At 39.0% G+C, this 19,557-nt stretch overlaps 2 protein-coding genes and 1 pseudogene across 2 annotated transcripts; 2 read left to right on the top strand and 1 right to left on the bottom strand.

The window, feature by feature from the left end:
* Window positions 1-19,557, bottom strand: part of LOC109048893 — a 73,501-nt pseudogene that overhangs the window by 4,459 nt on the left and 49,485 nt on the right.
* Window positions 733-10,487, top strand: LOC122142797. The gene is made up of 9 exons (XM_042753863.1): window positions 733-911; window positions 1,796-1,912; window positions 2,551-2,713; window positions 2,934-3,126; window positions 3,787-3,882; window positions 7,671-7,766; window positions 8,462-8,557; window positions 10,027-10,158; window positions 10,317-10,487. Exons 2-9 carry the CDS (start codon window positions 1,804-1,806, stop codon window positions 10,470-10,472), a joined length of 1,041 nt encoding a protein of 346 aa, XP_042609797.1. The 5' UTR covers window positions 733-911; window positions 1,796-1,803; the 3' UTR covers window positions 10,473-10,487.
* On the top strand, window positions 10,362-18,379 carry LOC122142796. Its single transcript, XM_042753859.1, has 5 exons — window positions 10,362-12,684; window positions 13,571-13,609; window positions 14,206-14,292; window positions 16,521-16,607; window positions 16,739-18,379. The coding sequence occupies exons 1-5, from the start codon at window positions 10,518-10,520 to the stop codon at window positions 16,951-16,953; spliced, it is 2,595 nt and encodes an 864-aa protein (XP_042609793.1). The 5' UTR covers window positions 10,362-10,517; the 3' UTR covers window positions 16,954-18,379.

Below are 19,557 nucleotides of genomic sequence, written 5' to 3'. Positions count from 1 at the left end.
GAGGTGTTTTCTGGTCTGTCGGTGGATCAGGTGTGTGTGTGTGTGTGTGTGTGTGCACCTCTGTCCAGGCTGGTGAGGTGTTTTCTGGTCCTGTCGGTGGATCAGTGTGTGTGTGTGTGTGTGTGTGAGTGTGTGCACCTCTCTCCAGCAGCTGTGTGAGGTGATTCTGGTCTGTCGGTGGATCAGTGTGTGTGTGTGTGTGTGTGTGTGTGTGTGCTTAGGTGTGCTTAGGACGGGGTAACTCACTGAAAAGAAGGTCAATGACATGCCCTGTACAGTTTTCAGGGGTAACCTCACAATGCACAAAAACCAACGGTTTGTGCTTAGGTGTGCTTAGGACGGGGTAACTCAGTACTGGCCCCTAGTGCCACAGGATGGTATAGCCTCAACACACACTTTTCAATTTCAAACACACTGGACTAAATGCGCATGTGCAATCAGCCACCTTTCATGTAGGCTAATTATGACTTAATTAATTGCTAAAGCTAAGCTCATTTTAAGGAAACTTAACCAATGCATTGATAACACAGGCTATTTTTTTATTAAGTGCTGAATAATGATAACATTATATATATTTTCATTTTTCATTGAAATATGTATTTTAAAATGTAGATTTTCCATAATAATCATATAATAATAATTATTATTTAGTTATTAATAATATAATAATTATTATTATTCTTGTAAAATAAAATTTCTTGTAAAATAATCAAAATCACATGTTAAAAATCACTGTAGTATCGATAGGCCTAGTTTTATTTGAGTATCGATACTGTCGATACTCGACGTCAGTATCGATACGCCCATCCCCCATCCCTGCTCCACACGACACGAGGAGAGAAAGCATTATCAGCACTTGAACTCAAAGGCCTTTTCGGTGTCAGCAGGCAAGACTGGTTTTAATTAAAAAGGTAAGTTATGCCTATGTGACTTAATGATTTATTCCAGTGTACGGAGCCAATTTGATAAGATTTAAGTGCAACATGAAAACGGTTAAAAGCATGTAACTTTTTTTTTTTTTTTTTACCAGGTAAAAGCTCACATTTGAACTTGAGTCAGTGCTAAAGTTTAGGTAACGTTACCGTAGTGCTCATCAAAATAAACGTCACGTTTCTTACAAATAACATCAGTAGCTCTGTTTTAAAAATGTTAAAAAGCAACAGAGTTAACCTAGCATACTGCATGTTTTCTCTTCCCTAATTAACATTAAGCCAATTGACTAATTAACGTTAACTCTTTTTAGCAGCAGCAGGCACCTGCCTGATTAAAAGTTTTTATCTTATTTTGAGTAGATTGACGTTAAACCTTTTTACTAAATTTATCCAGTAACCAGCCGACCTATGGCAAGCCGTTCTAACTTTTATTAATTTCCAGGATACTAATTCTTGATATCAACAATTCAATTTTTACTTGTTCAAATTATATTTTTTGATATTAGTTATGATATTTAGTTATTGATATCAGGAATTAGATTTCTACTATAATAATGGCAATTTTTTATATCAGAAATTACATTTCCACTAGTAACAATTCTTGATATCCAATTCAATTTTCACTATTTAAAATGTTAGTTCTTGATATCAACAATCTAATTTCAACTAGTAAAAACTATAATTCTTGATATCATTCAGAAGAGTTATATTTGACAGATTATAGCTCACCTATTACTTTTTACTTCTTAAAATTACACTCCAGTGATCAAGATTTGGTTGTCTAATGTTAAGATAACATAAATCATTTTAAGTGTAAGATTTATGGGGCTATTGGTCTAAAACTGCACTGTTTTTTATTGTAGGATTTCCAATGGCCACACGAAGAAGGAAACCACCAACACAGGATGCCATAGAACATGCTGTGAAGGCCCTTGACAAGACAACAGAGTTAGAAGTGCAATACATTAACTCTTTTAAAGGTATGTGCCTTTGTTATGAATTGTTTTTAATAAATTGCTGTTCTAGCAGAACCCCTTGCCTATACCCTGGGGTTTAGTTTGGAAAATAAATGGAAATTATAGAAATGGCAGTGTATTTCGTTCTTCCATCCTCACGACTATTGATAATTGTCTTTGAATTGGAGTGATAAAGGAAGCGGCATGACATGGTCTGGTGGGCGTAACTGGATACAGCTAAAAAATGATTACTCACCTTTGTAATGTAGTTATTATAACCTTTTATCAATGATGTCATTTCATGTAAGTACTGATGTGATGAGAACAAATAGCTCCTGTATATGCAGCTTATAGGCATAGTAAAACTAATATTTTACTGTTTTTAGACTATTGACCAGCACACATATGCAATGCAATATTAATCATGAATAAAAATGGTATTGAGCAGTATTGAAACTTTGAACTTTCACTGTATATTGCAGTGCAGTGCAAGTGAAATTTTGGATTTGGGTCGAATTCAAAACTAGAATTATGAAGATAGGCAAATATATGACCCCCACCCCCCGGTAGACTACTCAAAAAGTTATTTCAAGGTTGGCAGGTCTGTATACTGTAAGTGTAAAGGCTGCAACAGTGTAATGGTATCTGTGTGTGTGCACTAGGTCGAGGGGTGTTTGCCAAGACACCTTTCAGAAAAGGAGACTTTGTGGTGGAGTACAGAGGAGAATTAATCAATTCTAAAGAATCTCAGAGGAGGAGGAGGACATATCACAATAGATGTGCTGTTTTCATGTTTGACTTCTACTGGCAAGAAAAAACATGGTGGTAAGGCTTAGATGGAATTTTTCCTATCAATTGAGTTCATGTTGCAAACAAATGTGTGATAAAATTATTTTTTTTCTTGTTTTTTGCAACTTTAGCCATCATTTAGCAGCTTGTGTTGTGTATCTGAAGTTTTCTTTTTGAGGACTGATAAAAAATTGGAATCATAATGTAATTTTATTAAGCCTAATCTGTACTTTTTTGGTTTGTCACCTTTTCAAAGTGTTGATGCAGCTAGAGAAGATGGCAGCCTCGGGCGACTGGTTAATGATGACCACAAGCATCCGAACTGCAAAATGAAGAGGGTCATAACAGAGGGCAAACCACACCTCTGCCTATTTGCTTTGAAGGACATTAATGAAGGAGAAGAAATAACATATGACTATGGTGGAACTGATTGGCCTTGGAGGAAACAGGTTTGTCAAAAATGTGTTGCTGTTCCGGTAAAAACTGATTATGAATATTGGCTTTGTTATAAAAAAGTCAGAATGGTATATTTATTTTACCCAGATTTAAACCAATACTGGTATTTCTGCCTCAGATTATTTTTGCCTAGTTCAGGATAACTTGTAAACAATGTTTAAAAGATTGAATCATCAAATCATCATCTAAAAGACCAAATCAATTTAAATTTTATAGATATACATTGTGTATATTACACTTACCTCAAGTGTCCAAACACAACCACAGTTCCTTTGTACCTATTATTGAAACTTCTAAAGTCTAAACATATACATTCTACTACATGTGTCATTGAACTTGAGATCAGTTTGCTTTCTCCAATTCGTACAAGATGTTGGCTACAGGTGAATTTAGTCCTGCCACACTTCACTGTTACTACTTCCTCAACTGTAATGGTTACAGCTGTCTTATAGCAGGCAACATACATGTGACAGAAATCACAGCCAACTTGAACCCATCAAAAGTAACTTGGATTTAGCCTCAGATACAGGACACATGTAAACATTGCCACCACATGCGTGTCTCCTGTCTCTCACATGTGTTTATGTTGTTTGCACTGAAGTAATGCTACTGCTGACCATCTACTCTATAATAATGTTTAACTCACTCTTCAGGAGGACAAACAATCGGATGCCACTGAGTCATTTGAGACTGACATCTTCAGAACAACCGAGCAGACTCCTCAGAGGTCATCCAGCTTCAAGACACAGGTACTAGTTTCTCTCTTTTACGGTCTTTCAATGGTTCAGACTTTAGGTTGTAACCTTCTACTGTTTAGTTTTGAGGTGTCCTCTTCCTAATTGTTAATTTTTTTCATGGAAGTCAATTTTAGATTTGTATACATCAATGTAAATCCTAAGTCTGATATAAGCTGCTAAGCACATTCTGGTTTTTGTGATTTCATGAGGACCAGTCAATAGGACCAGTGTTTAGTGGTGACCTCTCCCTGTGATACACACACCTGTCAGGTCTCTTGTCATTGTGGGGTCCACGCGAACTAAAAATTATTGTAGACACTGGACCACATTAATGACTCTTTTCTGTCTACAAGTCTAAACATATACATTCTACAACATGTGTCACTGAACTTGAGATCAGTTTGCTTTCTCCAATTCGTACAAGCTGTTGGCTACAGGTGAATTCAGTCCTGCCACACTTCACTGTTACTACTTCCTCAACTGTAATGGTTACAGCTGTCTTATAGCAGGCAACATACATGTGACAGAAATCACAGCCAACTTGAACCCATCAAAAGTAACTTGGATTTAGCCTCAGATACAGGACACATGTAAACATTGCCACCACATGCGTGTCTCCTGTCTCTCACGTGTGTTTATGTTGTGTTTGCACTGAAGTAAACAAAGCCGATTTCATTACTTCTATTATTAGTCATTCAAAGCTTAATCTCATGGCCCTAACAGAGACTTGGATCAAACCAGAGGACACTGCTACACCTGCAGCACTCTCCAATAATTTCTAATTTTCCCACTCCCCCCGTTTGACCGGAAGAGGTGGAGGTACTGGTCTGCTCATCTCTAATGATTGGAAATTTAATCCTTTACCATCTTTGGGTATCAACAGCTCCTTTGAATCTCATTCAGTTACTGTTACCTACCCTCTTAAAATACATTTTGTAATTGTCTATAGACCCCCAGGACCACTAGGTAACTTTTTGGATGAATTTAGATGTGCTGCTCTCAACCTTTCCTGAGGATGGTACTCCCTTAGTTATGCTTGGAGATTTCAACATCCACCTAGATAAACCTCTGTCTGCTGATTTCCATACTCTGCTTGCCTCTTTTGAACTCTACCGAGTGTCAACTACTGCTACTCCCAAATCAGGCAACCAACTGGACCTTATTTACACACGACACTGCTCCACTGATCATGTAGTGGTTACTCCACAGAACACCTCAGATCACTTCATCCTCACTCTTAACCTCAACATGGTCCCTGACACATCACTTACCCCTCCACGTCATCTTTCGACGTAACCTACGCTCACTCTCACCCTCCCGACTATCTGCTATGGTTTCATCTTTGCTTCCTTCCCCTAAACTATTAGCATCTTTTGATGCTAACAGTGCTACTGATACTTTCTGCTCCACTCTTACATCTAGTTTAGACACCGTTTGCCCCTTGTCTTCCAGGCCAGCCCGTACCACCCCTTCAGCCCCTTGGTTATCTGATGTTCTACGCGAACACCGTTTTAAGCTTAGAGCTGCTGAAAGGGCGTGGTGCAAATCCAAAAATACTACTGACCTTAATGTGTTTCAGTCACTCCTCTCTTCCTTCTCTGCTAATGTCTCCACTGCTAAAATGACATACTACCATAACAAAATTAACAATTCATCGAACTCTTGCATGCTTTTTAAAACATTTTCCTCGCTCCTTTGTCCTCCTCCGCTCCCTCCTGCTTCATCTCTAATAGCTGACGACTCTGCCATGTTTTTCGTTAATAAAATTAAAAACATCAGTTCACAATTTTCCACACCACAATCCGTCAAGCTCATATTACCAGCAAACATACACTCATTCACAACCTTCTCTTCACTCTCTGAGGCAGAAGTCTCCAAACTCATCCTTTCTAATCATCCTACTACTTGTCCGCTTGATCCTATTCCATCTCATCTCCTTCAAGCCATTTCTCCTGCAGTTGTACCTGCACTCACTCACATCATTAACACATCCCTCCACACTGGTGTTTTTCCATCATCATTTAGACAGGCTCGTATAACTTCACTACTTAAGAAACCCACCCTTAACCCATCTCTTTTAGAGAACTACAGACCAGTTTCCCTTCTTCCTTTCATTGTAAAAACCCTTGAACAAGCTGTTTTCAACCAAGTCTCTGCCTTTCTCACAAAGAACAACCTCCTTGACAGCAAACGATCTGGCTTCAGAAGTGGACATTCAACTGAGACTGCCTTGCTCTCAGTTGTTGAAGCCCTAAGACTGGCAAGAGCGGAATCCAAATCTTCAGTACTTATCCTGCTTGATCTGTCCGCTGCTTTTGACACGGTTAACCACCAGATCCTCCTGTCAACTCTACTGGCAAAGGGCATCTCAGGAACTACACTCCAGTGGTTTGAGTTTTACCTATCAGATAGGACCTTCAAAGTATCTTGGAGAGGTGAGGTGTCCAAGTCACAACATCTAACTACTGGGGTGCCTCAGGGCTCAGTTCTTGGACCACTTCTCTTCTCGGTCTACATGGCATCATTAGGTTCTGTCATTCAGAAACATGGCTTTTCATACCACTGCTATGCTGATGACACTCAACTCTACCTCTCATTCCATCCTGATGATCCGACGGTAGCTGCTCGCATCTCAGCTTGTCTAACAGACATTTCTTGCTGGATGAAAGACCATCACCTTCAACTCAACCTGGCCAAGACAGAACTGCTTGTGGTTCCAGCAAACCCATCGTTTCATCACAATTTCACCATCAAGTTAGGCACATCAACCATAACTTCTTCAAAAACAGCCAGAAACCTTAGAGTTATGACTGATGATCAGCTGACTTTCTCAGACCACATTGCTAAAACTGTCCGTTCCTGTAGATTTGCTTTATTCAACATCAAGAAGATCAGGCCCTTTCTTTCAGAACATGCTGCACAACTCCTTGTTCAAGCTCTTGTTCTGTCCAGGCTAGACTATTGCAACGCTCTCTTGGCAGGTCTTCCAGCCAGTCCTATCAAACCTTTACAATTAATCCAAAACGCGGCAGCAAAATAAATTTTTAATGAACCGAAAAGAATACACGTCACACCTCTGTTTATCAATTTGCACTGGCTTCCAATAGCTGCTCGCATAAAATTCAAGGCATTGATGTTTGCCTACAAAACCACCACTGGCTCTGCACCCATTTACCTAAATTTATTACTTCAGACTTATGTGCCCTCTAGAAGCTTGCATTCTGTAAGTGAACGTCGCTTGATTGTGACATCCCATAGAAGCACAAAGTCACTTTTACGGACTTTTAAATTAAATGTTCGCTCCTGGTGGAATGACCTGTCCAACTCAATCCGAGCAGCTGAGTCCTTAGCCATCTTCAAGAATCGGCTAAAAACACATCTCTTCCATCTTTATTTGATCCTCTAACTTTAGCACTGACTATTCTACACTATTCTATTCTAAAAAAAAAAAAAAAATCTAACTATCTTTCCTATCTTTTTGTATTCTATTTTCTTTTCATTTATTGTACAATTATATAAAAAGACCTCTAACACTACCTTGCTCTATTCTTTTTCTATTCTATCTGTTTTTTTTATTTATTATATTATTTAAAAGCCCTTGCTACGTGTACTGCATTTAAGCTAACTGAGACTTGTTATAGCACTGGTTTATCATTGCTCTCTTGTTGTTTTTGATTGCTTCAATTGTCCACATTTGTAAGTCGCTTTGGATAAAAGCATCTGCTAAATGACTAAATGTAAATGTAAGTAATGCTACTGCTGACCATCTACTCCATAATAATGTTTAACTCACTCTTCAGGAGGACAAACAATCGGATGCCACTGAGTCTTTTGAGACTGACATCTTCAGAACAACCGAGCAGACTCCTCAGAGGTCATCCAGCTTCAAGACACAGGTACTAGTTTCTCTCTTTTACGGTCTTTCAATGGTTCAGACTTTAGGTTGTAACCTTCTACTGTTTAGTTTTGAGGTGTCCTCTTCCTAATAGTTAATTTTTTTCATGGAAGTCAATTTTAGATTTGTATACATCAATGTAAATCCTAAGTCTGATATAAGCTGCTAAGCACATTCTGGTTTTTGTGATTTCATGGGGACCAGTCAATAGGACCAGTGTTTAGTGGTGACCTCTCCCTGTGATACACACACCTGTCAGGTCTCTTGTCATTGTGGGGTCCACGCGAACTAAAAATTATTGTAGACACTGGACCACATTAATGACTCTTTTCTGTCTATAAGTCTAAACATATACATTCTACAACATGTCATTGAACTTGAGATCAGTTTGCTTTCTCCAATTCGTACAAGCTGTTGGCTACAGGTGAATTTAGTCCTGCCACACTTCACTGTTACTACTTCCTCAACTGTAATGGTTACAGCTGTCTTATAGCAGGCAACATACATGTGACAGAAATCACAGCCAACTTGAACCCATCAAAAGTAACTTGGATTTAGCCTCAGATACAGGACACATGTAAACATTGCCACCACATGCGTGTCTCCTGTCTCTCACGTGTGTTTATGTTGTGTTTGCACTGAAGTAATGCTACTGCTGACCATCTACTCTATAATAATGTTTAACTCACTCTTCAGGAGGACAAACAATCGGATGCCACTGAGTCTTTTGAGACTGACATCTTCAGAACAACCGAGCAGACTCCTCAGAGGTCATCCAGCTTCAAGACACAGGTACTAGTTTCTCTCTTTTATGGTCTTTCACTGGTTCAGACTTTAGTAATACCATTCCAACAAAAACTCTTCAAAGCTGTCGCTGTTAATATCCCAGAGGTAGCCAAATAAACATCACTAGCAAGTTATTTTCCTAGTTGTAGACGCAAGCTCAAAGGGACATAATGAAATCACTTATGCTATTACATTCTATTTGGCCAAAGATATGCCCATTTACACAGTAGAAAGAGAAGGCTTCAGGAAGCTTCTGAATGCACTGGATAAACGATATGAAATCCCATCATGCACCTACTTTTCACAGGTAGCTGTCCTGCAGTTATATTTTTGTCTTTTTTGAACAACATCTGTGCTTTTGTCAGTGGTCCCGTTTAAACGTCTGTTAAAAGCAGGCTGTCATTTCGCCAGCTACAGCTAGGTATTTAATAGATATAACAGCAGAAGAATGATAAATGCCCAGGAAGTTCTGCCAGTGACATGAGTGAAGGAGAATTGGATGAGAGAGAGATTAATGCAGGCATGGGTGCGTAATTCTGTGTGTGTGTGTGTGTGTGAAAGAGAAAAAGAGAGAACGCTCATTTTATTTATTCTCATAGCAAGGCAAACTAAGTGATTATTACCAAAACTTTGTTATGGCAAGGCTAGCAGACCCAAGTGCAGGACTAAGAATGGGATTAGTTACAAAAGAGGAATATTTATTGCAGGGTTAAAAGGATCTAATATTGTGCGGGTGAAGAGTGAAAATAGATGCATGCCGAACCAGTTGGTGGCTGCTGTTCAGAGCAGGGGTAACCGTAGCTGAGAGTCCAGAGTGAGAGAGTCTGATCCAGTAGATCCAGAGCAGAATCTGGGAATAGTTTAGCTGGGCAGGGGTCCAGGCGGAGAGCAGACGGGATCCTTAACACTTAACTAAACAATGCGTTATTATGCATAATTCTCTTTTAACTTTTCTTATAGCAAGTAAATGTTCTTCCTCTACATTCGGCCTAATATAATTATTTCAATGTGTTCATTTATATTGTTGAAGCCTACAGTTTAGCCTATTGATTAATGTTAAAATGTAGGCTATATGACTGTTTTGATCTGTAATGAAATTAAGCATTTAACACAGCTGAGGACTTCATTTTGTTTTCCCTTTGATGTGAACTGGAGCGTTACGTTCACTGCTGTGAGCGGAGGTCAGGCGCGTGGAAAAAAAAAACCCTCCAATATTTGAATCTCAATTTGAAAATCGAATGTTTACCTAACAATGAAATATTCAGGTTCAGCCCTAGTCATTTCCACTTCTAAAAGTGCAGTATTGTCCTTGCTATATATTTAAACCATTTTTATGCCACGTCTGTTTTATTGAAAAATATGAAGATTAAATGTGGGTTTCCAGTGTTTTTGAAATACCATTTGATGTACATAGGTATACATTTATGTATGTGTGTGGTCATTCATATCTTATGTCTTTCTTTGATGTTCTATAGTGCCCACACGATCCAGAACCCTTACCTTCAATAAACAAAGTTGGAATGAATCCTTCCCTGGTGGACTACACAGATTCTGATGAATCTCAGAGTCCAAGCACAAATCATGACCAGTTTAATTCAAGCTGCCAGGTATTTTTTTTTTTTTTTAGCATTTGCATGTATTTGTACAGGAATGGGTACCGAAATATAGTATCAGTAAGCTCAGACATTATTGGTTCTGCTTTCAGTACCTATTTTTCCCTTGTCCTTGGGTTTAAATGTTAATTACATATTTTTCAACACTCTAGACATGGTGTCCGACTTCAGAGTTCGAAATAAGCCTCACCCACCAGGACGGAGATTATATTCCAAGGCTGAGGAGGACCAAAAGCATACAGGTAAGCAACTCAAAATGTAGAGGATGGATGTACATACTTAGCATCTTGTACGTAACAGAAAAGTAATGTTTAATCAGTGTGCTGACTTTGACTTCACTTTTTCTTTTCTGGATGAACAGAAAGGTTGAGTTTGCTTCAGATGAGCTTTTTGACCCCACCTCAGGCAGCAGTGGAGAGGAATATATTCCTCACAGTAGTGAGGATTCATCTGAAGGTACAGACACAAGCGAAGTCATTCAACCAGTCAATCAGAAAGAGAGCATGCTTAGATTTCCAATCCTAGGGAAGTATGCTGACATCGGAGAACTGAACGATGTGTCGTCAAAGCAAATCCTTAACAGAGGACGCTCACCTTCAAGAAGAGGGGGCAACTCTGGTATGAGACGTAAAAGGCAATGTTCAAGCAGTTCAAGACGTGCATCCTACCCTACAACACATGCAAGTAGTGGTCACTCAACAAAACGGAGTGGAGAGGGAGACCCTGAATCTGTATTACAGAAAACAACACCTGATCTGGAGAAAGATCTTCCTGACAGTGCCTCTTCCCTCCATACAGAAGATGTAGCTGATGGTTCACTTTCCATATCTGCTGTCTGTAAAAAGGAGAATGGGTCAAGAATGTACAACAAAAAGCAATACTGTTTGTACTGTAGGGAGGGATTCGTAAAAATGGCAAGGCATTTGGAGCGTGCTCATAAAGATAAACCAGAGGTTGCACAGGCTCTGTCCTTTCCAAAAGGCTCCAAAGAAAGACGAATGCATATGGAATATTTGAGAAACAGGGGCAACTTTGCACACAATGTGGATGTATTAAATGCTGGTGTTGGAAATCTTGTTCCTCGCAAGCAACCAAGGAAGGATTGTCAAGCACAGAATTTCCTGCATTGTATACATTGTCATGGTTTCTTCACAAAGAAGGTTCTTTGGCGGCACATGATGACCTGCAAGTTCAAGCCGAGTGTTCCACAAAAACCTGGCAAAACTCGTGTCCAGGCCCTCTGCGCATTTGCTGTACCTCCACCACCTGGTGTCAAGGTGGAATTTTGGAAGCTGCTAAACAACATGGTTCAAGATGAAGTTTATTCTGTACTGAAATCGGATGTCTGTATCATGGAGTATGGTGAGCATTTGTATAACAGGCTTGGATATGATGTTGGCAAACATGAATACATCCGTCAGAAACTGAGAGAGCTAGGAAGGCTTCTGATATGCTCAAGAAAAACCACTTCCTTGAAGACCATTAAAGATCACGTCAAACCTGCCAATTTTATGCAAGTTGTGGAATCAGTAAAACACCTAGCAGGCTATGACAGTAAAACCCATGCATACAGGTGCCCAAGTCTAGCTCTCAAAATTGGACACAACTTGACAAAGATTTCAATGCTTCTTGAAAGCCATGCAAATCTACAGAACGACTACAGTGCTGCAAAAGATGCTCGTACATTCCGCAGAGTGTATGAAACCAGATGGAATGAACTGATATCAGCCGCATCACTGAGAACACTTCAGGAGTCTAAGTGGAATACTCCTCTGTTGCTTCCATTCACAAAAGATGTCCAGACTCTCCATTCGTATTTGGATGTGCAACAACAAGATCTTTACAGTAAACTGTCTACAGAGGTATCCCCCCAGACGTGGGCAAAACTGGCAAAGGTCATTTTGGCACAAGTCATTTTGTTTAATCGACGAAGAGCTGGGGAGGTGTCAAAAATGACCCTTTCTGCATATGTATGTCAAAATCCATCAGACCCACATGAAGATGTGAATGAAGCCCTCTCAGATCTAGAGAAGAAACTCTGTCAGCATTTCAGCAGGATTGAGATAAGAGGAAAAAGGGGAAGAAAAGTTCCTGTGCTTTTGACCCCAGTGATGAAGCAAGGACTGGATCTGCTTGTCGGCACACGGCAGGAATGTGAGGTTCCTCGGGAGAACGTATACCTATTTGCAAGACCATCGGCTTTGACCTGTTACCGTGGGTCTGATTGCCTTCGACACTTTGCCAAGGTCTGTGGTGCAAAAAGTCCTGAAAGTCTCACTTCTACAAAACTACGCAAACAAACAGGAACACTGTCTCAAGTTCTCAACCTCAGTAATACAGAGCTGGATCAGTTAGCGGATTTTCTTGGCCATGATGTTAGAGTGCACCGGCAGTTCTATAGACTTCCTGAAGGCACCCTCCAACTTGCAAAAATTAGCAAAGTCCTCATGGCTCTGGATCAGGGACGCCTGGCAGAATTCAAGGGCAAGACACTGGATGACATTAACATTGATCCCGAAGGTACTTATTATTAGGACTGTCAATTACTTAAAATATTTATTGTCCATAGTTCACTCACGATTATTCGCAGATTAATAGTGCATTTTTTTTATCTGTTCTAAATATACCTTAAGGGGATTTTTTTCAACATGACATGTTTTTATGTTTCTGCTTGTCAAGTTGCTAGCAGCTGGTTTTAGAACAAAGATGTGACCTGTTTCAACAGCAATTCAGCTTGTCAAAAGAGTCACAAAGTTATCTTGCACACAAACTCTGTTTCTGATTCTATACAAAAAGCCACGGTCAGAGTCGTTGCTATGGAAACGATACGCTGTCTGGTACTGTTGCAGCAATGTAGGTTTTAGAAAGTTGCAGACTGGTACGTTGCCGGGAGTTGCAAGTCACGAATCTTTGGTGTGAACTGGCCCATTTCTGCTTAAGGAGTTTTGTTTCTGCTCGCCATACACAGCGGTACTGCTGCACCTCTTCGACGGTCATAATTACTGAACGCACATGCATTAATCATGTGTGGGGCTGCAGCTAAAATTATTTTTGTAATCAAGTATTCTTTAGATTATTACATCGATTTGTCGAGTAATCGTATAAGAAATACTTTTGCTTGACAGCAACACAAACTCACCACCCAACCAGGCGGAGAACAATAAACGTACATGTATACAAAAAAATTGTGCCTTTAAAAGAAATTTGCGTTAATTCGTTATCACGTTAACTTTGAAAGCCCTACTTATTTAATTTTTCTTCACAGATTTCAACATGAACACTTCATGTCTCATACATGTTTTTCTTTGGCGTAATTGGGAGCGTGTCTGGATCGAATGAATTACATTGGGCTTTCACTAACAGTCATTCTTTTCCCTTCTACCCCCTCCCCCACAACCCTTCACAGAAAATGTGCTCTTGGACAGCGAACATGAGTCAGAGTCAGGTACGTATTTTACATATGATCCTAATTCTGACCATGTTTATGTGTTAATGGATAACCACAAATGTTGATTTACTATATGGATGTCCCAAAAAAGGCTTTTTTTCTCTTAAATATTATCTGCTAATGTCTAGTCCAATCTGATACTTTTACCTTGATATTGATTAATTATGTATCTGAAACAATGGGAAATAACACCTATAGATACTGACTCTGACACACCTTTTTTTCTAGCTACTTGATCCAAATACTAAAGGTCCTTGTTCAAAAATCTTAATTTGATAAACTGTAATTACTGATGTAATATGAATGATTAACTTGGAGAATGTAATTCGCCCAAATTGTGAATGTGAATTTTTCACATACATTTTTTCACTTTTGCATCACTAGCAGACTGTAGTGGACAAAACAGAGTTCAGTCAACAAACACAGTACAGTTATGAAAGTGTCAGTTTGAAATCTCCATTAAAAAAATGCCCAGATTGGCGTTGATACCGATTATATATTTAGGATCCGCATGGGCCATCTCTAATATACTGTTGTATGACTAATACGTCTTAATTGTTATTTTCTGCATTTTGTGTTTTTCTGATTTTCAGAGAGTCAGGTTACAACTACTCAGAGGGAAGAGAATGACACAGCAGTGCCAGATGTCAGTGATAGCAAGTCCCAAAAGAGGGATAAAAGTTAACTTTTTAGATCTCAATTATTTACATTTTGATCAATATGCCCTATGTCTGTTTCATATTAAACTTTGTCACTGTATTGTCTTTAAAGATTGACAGCTGTAGATATTGACTCTATCACACCTTATTTTGTTCTAGCTACTTGATCCAAATACTTAAGGTCCTTGTTCAAAATTTTTTTATTTGATAAACTGTAATTACTGATGTACAGTTGTGGCCAAAAGTTTTGAGAATTACATAAATATTGGAAATTGGAAAAGTTGCTGCTTAAGTTTTTATAATAGCAATTTGCATATACTCCAGAATGTTATGAAGAGTGATCAGATGAATTGCATAGTCCTTCTTTGCCATGAAAATTAACTTAATCCCAAAAAAAACCTTTCCACTGCATTTCATTGCTGTCATTAAAGGACCTGCTGAGATCATTTCAGTAATCATCTTGTTAACTCAGGTGAGAATGTTGACGAGCACAAGGCTGGAGATCACTATGTCAGGCTGATTGGGTTAGAATGGCAGACTTGACATGTTAAAAGGAGGGTGATGCTTGAAATCATTGTTCTTCCATTGTTAACCATGGTGACCTGCAAAGAAACGCGTGCAGCCATCATTGCGGTGCATAAAAATGGCTTCACAGGCAAGGATATTGTGGCTACTAAGATTGCACCTAAATCAACAATTTATGGGTTCATCAAGAACTTCAAGGAAAGAGGTTCAATTCTTGTAAAGAAGGCTTCAGGGCGTCCAAGAAAGTCCAGCAAGCGCCAGGATCGTCTCCTAAAGAGGATTCAGCTGCGGGATCGGAGTGCCACCAGTGCAGAGCTTGCTCAGGAATGGCAGCAGGCAGGTGTGAGCGCATCTGCACGCACAGTGAGGCCAAGACTTTTGGAAGATGGCCTGGTGTCAAGAAGGGGCAGCAAAAAAGCCACTTCTCTCCAAAAAAAACATCAGGAACAGATTGATCTTCTGCAGAAAGTATAGTGAATGGACTGCTGAGGACTGGGGCAAAGTCATATTCTCCGATGAAGCCCCTTTCCCATTGTTTGGGGCATCTGCAAAAAGGCTTGTCCGGAGAAGAAAAGGTGGGCGCTACCATCAGTCCTGTGTCATGCCAACAGTAAAGCATCCTGACACCATTCATGTGTGGGGTTGCTTCTCATCCAAGGGAGTGGGCTCACTCACAATTCTGCCCAAAAACACAGCCATGAATAAAGAATGGTACCAAAACACCCTCCAACAGCAACTTCTTCCAACAACCCAACAACAGTTTGGTGAAGAACAATGCATTTTCCAGCACGATGGAGCTCCGTGCCATAAGGCAAAAGTGATAACTAAGTGGCTCGGGGACCAGAATGTTGAAATTTTGGGTCCATGGCCTGGAAACTCCCCAGATCTTAATCCCATTGAGAACTTGTGGTCAATCCTCAAGAGGCGGGTGGACAAACAAAAACCCACTAATTCTGACAAACTCCAAGAAGTTATTATGAAAGAATGGGTTGCTATCAGTCAGGATTTGGCCCAGAAGTTGATTGAGAGCATGCCCAGTCGAATTGCAGAGGTCCTGAAAAAGAAAGGCCAACACGGCAAATACTGACTCTTTGCATAAATGTCATGTAATTGTCGATAAAAGCCTTTGAAACGTATGAAGTGCTTGTAATTATATTTCAGTACATCACAGAAACAACTGAAACAAAGATCTAAAAGCAGTTTAGCAGCAAACTTTTTGAAAACTAATATTTATGTAATTCTCAAAACTTTTGGCCACGACTGTAATATGAATGATTAACTTGGAGAATGTCATTACTGAAATATACCTGTTCAGCTACAATGAAGACACCTCACACCTTGTTGGAACTACAGAAACACTCAGATGGTACAGTTGTCTTAGAGTGGAGCTTCCTCACAGAGTGTCACTCACTGGTGCGCCCATATTGTGAATGTGAATTTTTCACTTTCATATGCAGACAAATGTTTTAATGTACAGCGTGGCTGTTGTAAAGAAGAATAGTGTTGCATCACTAGCAGACTGTAGTGGACAAAACAGAGTTCAGTCAACAAACACAGTACAGTTATGAAAGTGGCAGTTTGAAATCTCCATTAAAAAAATGCCCAGATTGGCGTTGATACCGATTATATATTTAGGATCCGCATGGGCCATTTCTAATATACTGTTGTATGACTAATACGTCTTAATTGTTATTTTCTGCATTTTGTGTTTTTCTGATTTTCAGAGAGTCAGGTTACAACTACTCAGAGGGAAGAGAATGACACAGCAGTGCCAGATGTCAGTGATAGCAAGTCCCAAAAGAGGGATAAAGGTTAACTTTTTAGATATCTCAATTATTTACATTTTGATCAATATGCCCTATGTCTGTTTCATATTAAACTTTGTTACTGTATTTTTAATGTTTATGTGCCACATTCTTTTTGTTATAACCAACCTGTACAGGTCGTCAGCCTTTCAAGAGAAAGATGTGGGAGAAAGAGGAGATCCTTGCTGTTGAGAAGCACATGATGTCCTTCATCACTTCATGCCGTGTTCCGGGAAAAAGTGACTGTGATAAGTGCCTTGAACTGGAGAAAGTAGCACTTAAAAACAGAAATTGGCTGGCCATTAAGTTCTACATTAAGAATCGAATCACAGCTCTCAAGAACAAAGTTTAAAATGTTTCTGTTGGCACTTGTTATGCTTGTTATGTCACGTTTAAATTATAACGTGTTGTTCATTTAAGACGTTGTTGAATGTTGGAATTAGATATGTGGTACCTAGCACTTAGAAACGTTAAAGGGTTAGTTCACCCAAAAATGAAAATCCTGTCAGTAATTACTCTCCCTCATGTTGTTCCAACCCCGTAAGACCTTCGTTCATCTTCAGAACACGAATGAAGATATTTTTGATTAAATCTGAGAGCTGGATCACTCCTCCATAGGCTTCTAAGGGATTGAAACTTGCCAGCCCAGAAAAGTTATTAAAGACATTGTTAATATAGTCCAAGTGACTACAGTGGCCCAATCTTAAGTTTATCAAGCGACAAGAATACTTTTTGTGTGTGCAAAAAACCCCAGACTTTATTCCACTATTCATTTCCTTCTCTCTGGGGCTCGAGTGAGTTCATGTAGTGTAACATCGTAGCGCTTCTGTGTTATACATCACACACATGACCAGCGTCGGCCAGTAGTGAGCCTACGTGTGATGTATAACACAGAAGCGCTACGATGTTACACTACATGAACTCACTCGAGCCCCAGAGAGAAGGAAATGAATAGTGGAATAAAGTCTGGGGTTTTTTGCACACACAAAAAGTATTCTTGTCGCTTGATAAACTTAAGATTGGGCCACTGTAGTCACTTGGACTATATTAACAATGTCTTCAATAACTTTTCTGGGCTGGCAAGTTTCAATCCCTTAGAAGCCTATGGAGGAGTGATCCAGCTCTCAGATTTAATCAAAAATATCTTCATTTGTGTTCCGAAGATGAACGAAGGTCTTACGGGGTTGGAACAACATGAGGGAGATCAATTACTGACAGGATTTTCATTTTTGGGTGAACTAACCCTTTAAGATGTTGCTTGTAAAAAGAGCCTGTGAGTGTTTAAAGGAGTTAAGATGATTCAATATTCCAGCAGTTGAAATTAAAATTTTGCAGTCAGTCTATTGTTGTTACTATTCGTTGTTACTATTTGTTGGGATTTGTGTCCTGTAAAATGCTGACCTTAATTGTGACCTTTGTGTTACAAGGCTTCATATTGCACTATTGCTAATCACAAACGAGCTCAGACATCCTGAAGAAAGGGACTTATTTTCTGACTAAGGGAGTATGGAAACAGTTTACTTCGGTTGCACTTAGCAACTACACAACAGCATGTTGACTAATAATATAATAATACTCTACCGGCCAACCTTTTCAACCTTACCAGTATATAATATAATTAGGTTGTACAATTACATTACACCAATTTTGCCAGAAATTATGCTCCAGCAAATATCTTGGCACAAGACAGTTGTAATTGGCTCTCAAAGTAAGTTTAACCTGAATGTGTGTCAAGTGGTACCCAGAAGACTGAAAAACCAGATAGTGTGTATATGTGGACCCCATTAATAACTAAATACCTGACAAGTCCCCAGGAATCGGTTCCTAGTCAAGTCACTGAACTCTACTTGGTCTGAATCATCATTTGATGTGACATCTGTGTTTATGACCACTCCAGTATGCTTCCTGATTTTTTTTGCTGCTGTAAAACCTTCAGAAAGGGTGGTTCCCAGAATGCATGATCCTGTCAGGTGGCCACACAATGCCACAAAGACAAGGATGTGTGTGTGTGTGTGTGCGTACGTGTGTGCATGTATTAGATTTCGCCTTTTCATATCTGTTATCTGCTTTTGTGGCTTATTTTATTTGCCATATTCTATACAAATGCTCTGTTGCAGACACACCAGTGTTTGTTTTGTGTGTCTGTCCTCCTGACTACCAGCTCTGGAGTTTTGTCCTCTGTAGAGGACATTGTTTTAGCGATTTCTCTGAGACGTTACATGCCACAGTTTTAAGTCTGGATGTCCTGTACAGAGCACATTCAGTGTTTTTCAGAGATACCAAATGATTGGATGTTTCACCATGACCACTCCCTCTCCTTGGTCTTTAAATATGGCTGACATTCATTTAGTGATCAAGTGTAACACCCTTATGGAAATATGATCATATTTTGTTATTATCATTTAAATCTAACTAATTTTCTAATTGTTTGTCATAAATCAACATTTCAGAAAAAATGTTATGGGGTTTCAAACCAAAATATGAGCTTCTGTTATGAAACAGGACATCGATTTCATACATGTCCGCTGTAGAGGACACCAGGACTTGAAGCATGTTTATTACACATTATGGGAGACACAACAAATGAATAGAGAAAAAAATTATATATCAATATTCCTATTAAATATTAGATATTATTACGAAAATATTGCCAATTATTACTCCCATTGTTGCACTTATTTGTTTATTCTACAGTATGTTGCCCCAAAAACACATTAATATGCAAATTAGATTCAGTTTATAGATACATTGTATATAATGGAAAAACTAGTTTATGGCCATTTTACACACATTTTGCATAAAGAAAAATGTTTTTTAATAATATCTTTCATAACATAGTTGAGAATCATCTTTATATAAAGTTTGCTATAAAAAATAAAAAATTATTTGTGATTAAAACAGAAATCCCACACTTTTTCATGTCTATTCATGTCTTTTAATATATATATATATATAT

This window comes from Cyprinus carpio, unplaced genomic scaffold, assembly GCF_018340385.1.
Source record: "Cyprinus carpio isolate SPL01 unplaced genomic scaffold, ASM1834038v1 S000000168, whole genome shotgun sequence".
Taxonomy (NCBI): Eukaryota; Metazoa; Chordata; class Actinopteri; order Cypriniformes; family Cyprinidae; genus Cyprinus; species Cyprinus carpio.
Note: the sequence above shows the minus strand (reverse complement) of the source record. Positions and strands in the feature narration are given on the sequence as shown.